Source organism: Nothobranchius furzeri, chromosome 2 (assembly GCF_043380555.1).
Source record: "Nothobranchius furzeri strain GRZ-AD chromosome 2, NfurGRZ-RIMD1, whole genome shotgun sequence".
NCBI classification, from domain to species: Eukaryota; Metazoa; Chordata; class Actinopteri; order Cyprinodontiformes; family Nothobranchiidae; genus Nothobranchius; species Nothobranchius furzeri.
The window spans coordinates 82,988,273-82,990,926 of NC_091742.1; the positions used below are offsets into that span (position 1 = coordinate 82,988,273).

Sequence of the window (2,654 nt, forward strand, 5' to 3'; positions counted from 1 at the left end):
TGGTGCCCCCTCCTCCCCGTTCTGAACACCCACACCCGCCTCACCTGCAAAGCCTTTTTTTGGCCTGCCTGCACTGACTACTTTGGACTTGTTGCACCGTGAGAATCAAAATGTCAGTGTGGCTGGTACATATGGCAAGTTGACAATAAAACTGACTTTGATACTGTTGTATAACTTGAGCACTAACATAAAGCCTTGTCGGTGTTTTCTGAAGCATTAACGACCCTGTCCCTCAGCGTGGTTGCCACTTTAAAGCAGTTTTAGAATGTAGGAATTGTTTACTTTAGGACACAATTTGGATGCACCCAGACCATCACTCTGCCTCCACCGTGCTTGACTGCTGGTGTCAAGCACCTGTGATTTGATTGCTCATCAAAAGTTGTCTCGTAAAGCAGGTAATGAGCACATTTACCTCCTGAGCCCTGTTAGCTTAGCCATGAGTGGTGGTGTTGTTATTCCGGCACTAGGAACATAGTTCCTAGAACTCTGCCGTTGGAAAGGGCCTATTGTTCTCACTTTTCTTTATTCTGTCTTGCAAACATTCTTCCATTTCATCTGGGGACTTCAAACTTGGACTCATCTGTTCAAATCTTATTTTCCAGTCATTCAGAGTCTGTGCTTTTTAGTCCATCTGGGTCTTTTCTTTCTACAGAATTGCAAGATAATGTGCTTTTCTTTGGAAAACAGAAACATTTTCCCATCTTTGTGCTGGTGTGAAGTCTCGGCTGGATTCCTTCAGTAAGAGATCAACTTTGATTCAACCCAAACATGAAACATGTTGTGGAGTTTTACATGTAGTTTTATCTAAACGAAGATAAACACACTGAGGAATGAGTTTTGTTCTAAATACAAACATGAATCTTGTTTATTAGAAAAGAACAATAAAAACTTCACTGCATGAATAGTAACTATTTGAACCTGTAAATCTATCCATATATTCACACATAAGCTGAGGTTGCTATGGCAACAAGTCACAAGTGATCTAATCCTTGTACCCCAGAGTCCCCTTCCAAGATGGCCCAAGTCAGAAAACATCCAATGAAGGGTACTCAAGATGCATCCTAAACAGATTCCTGGATGCCCTCTACAGGCTCCTACAACACCGGAGAGCAGGGCTATGTTCCTGAGCCCATCAGAGTTGACCCGGTTCTTATACAAGACTATAGATAAGGGTCAGGAGGTCCAGACAGTACTGAGAAGAGAGATACCAACCAGCTAACTCTCAACGGGGTTTGTTATCGTCGCTTTAAAGCTATATAAGGGGGCCTTTTCCCACATAAGCACACAGAATATGGGATTTACCTGATTATTTGAGGATCAATCAGTTTTCTACACAGAGTTAGTTTAATGAGCACACCGTGGAGCATGTCTGTGACCAGCCAGTCACCGTGTCCAGATGTTTCCACCAGTAAAACACCCCCCTTCACAGTGTGGATAAACTGACCAAATCAAAGTTGTCATGTTTTTCGCTTTAATGTTCACAAACACAAACAAAGGCTGATGAACGACAGCAACAATAAAGTAGGACAACTCCTAATAAACAAACATTGTGTTTGTTGGACTTTTAGTTTTCCAGACTCATCAGGAGCGCTGTTCCTCTCCTAATCCAATGATCTGGCGTCACAGCTCCGGATTTGAGCTCAATGCTGACTACAGAGGCCTCCCGTCCGGCTCGTCCGGCGCGTACTGGGTAGTAGTAGCACGGACACAGGTACACACCTAGGTACACAGGACAACCAGTCAGAGCTGAGCCCGCCAGCCCAAGCGGGAAAACAAGACGCTAAATGGTTTAAATGAAAAGAGGAAGGATGAAAGGAATTCCCCAACAAAAAGTCTCTAAACTACTCACTCCTGGACTTCTTCTTGTGGTTTTCCACTGGTCTAAAGTGGATGGTGGGAATGGGACAGAACATCTGCATGGGCTCAGCCTCCACCAGACAGGAGTTACTCACGTCCCAACCAGCGCCCTCCAGGTACAAACCTCTGATGTAGACTCCAACCTGAAGGGAGAGGAACAAGGATGGGAATCCCGCACAGGGTCGGAGGTGGGAGAAAAGAGGAGGAGGGCTGGATTACTGAAAGACAGACACTACAAAAAATAAAACGTAAGTAAGAAGTGGAGGTGAAACTCCAAAACAGGAGGAAAACAGGAAGAGAAATAGTTTTAGAAAGATAAACACACTGACGCAGAAAAGAAATATGCTGGCTGGAAGGAAAATTCCCAGCCATGAATACTGGAAATTAACAAGCTTTGAAGGCAGATGTATGTAAACTACGATGGTAAGAAAAACAAGTGTGGAGGAAGTCACCTTGGGCGGGTCAACCAGGCTGATGTCATCAAGAGTGGACACTATAAATTCCCAGGACAGAGTGTCCATGGATATCTGCAGATAAACACAAAGTCACGGCTGGAAGGACACTTGGGATGAGACGTGACATCAGAACTGGAACCAGTCTGGACATTTCAACAGGAATCCAACAGATTCTTAAAGAGCAAGTCACCCCCAAATAAACATTTTTTTTGCTGATAAACTAGATAAACGAGTGTCTAATCCTGCTGCAGACACGTGTCGTCAATAATTTGGCACTTCAGTGCGTCTTAGTTCAAATTTAAATATTCTGCCTAAAACTGGCAGTGTTGTGCCGTTGTCAGG

At 44.0% G+C, this 2,654-nt stretch overlaps 1 protein-coding gene across 1 annotated transcript in view; it reads right to left on the reverse strand.

Moving 5' to 3' along the window:
- Positions 1-1,061: 1,061 nt before the first annotated feature.
- Positions 1,062-2,654, reverse strand: part of dnah2 (dynein, axonemal, heavy chain 2) — a 64,265-nt gene continuing 62,672 nt past the window's right edge. The window contains exons 85-87 of the mRNA XM_015946266.3: positions 2,310-2,384; positions 1,850-2,000; positions 1,062-1,719 (exon numbers count right to left, since the gene is read on the reverse strand). Of these exons, the coding sequence (XP_015801752.3) occupies positions 1,565-1,719; positions 1,850-2,000; positions 2,310-2,384 (381 nt within the window). The 3' untranslated portion in view covers positions 1,062-1,564. The remainder of the gene's footprint in view (positions 1,720-1,849; positions 2,001-2,309; positions 2,385-2,654) is intronic.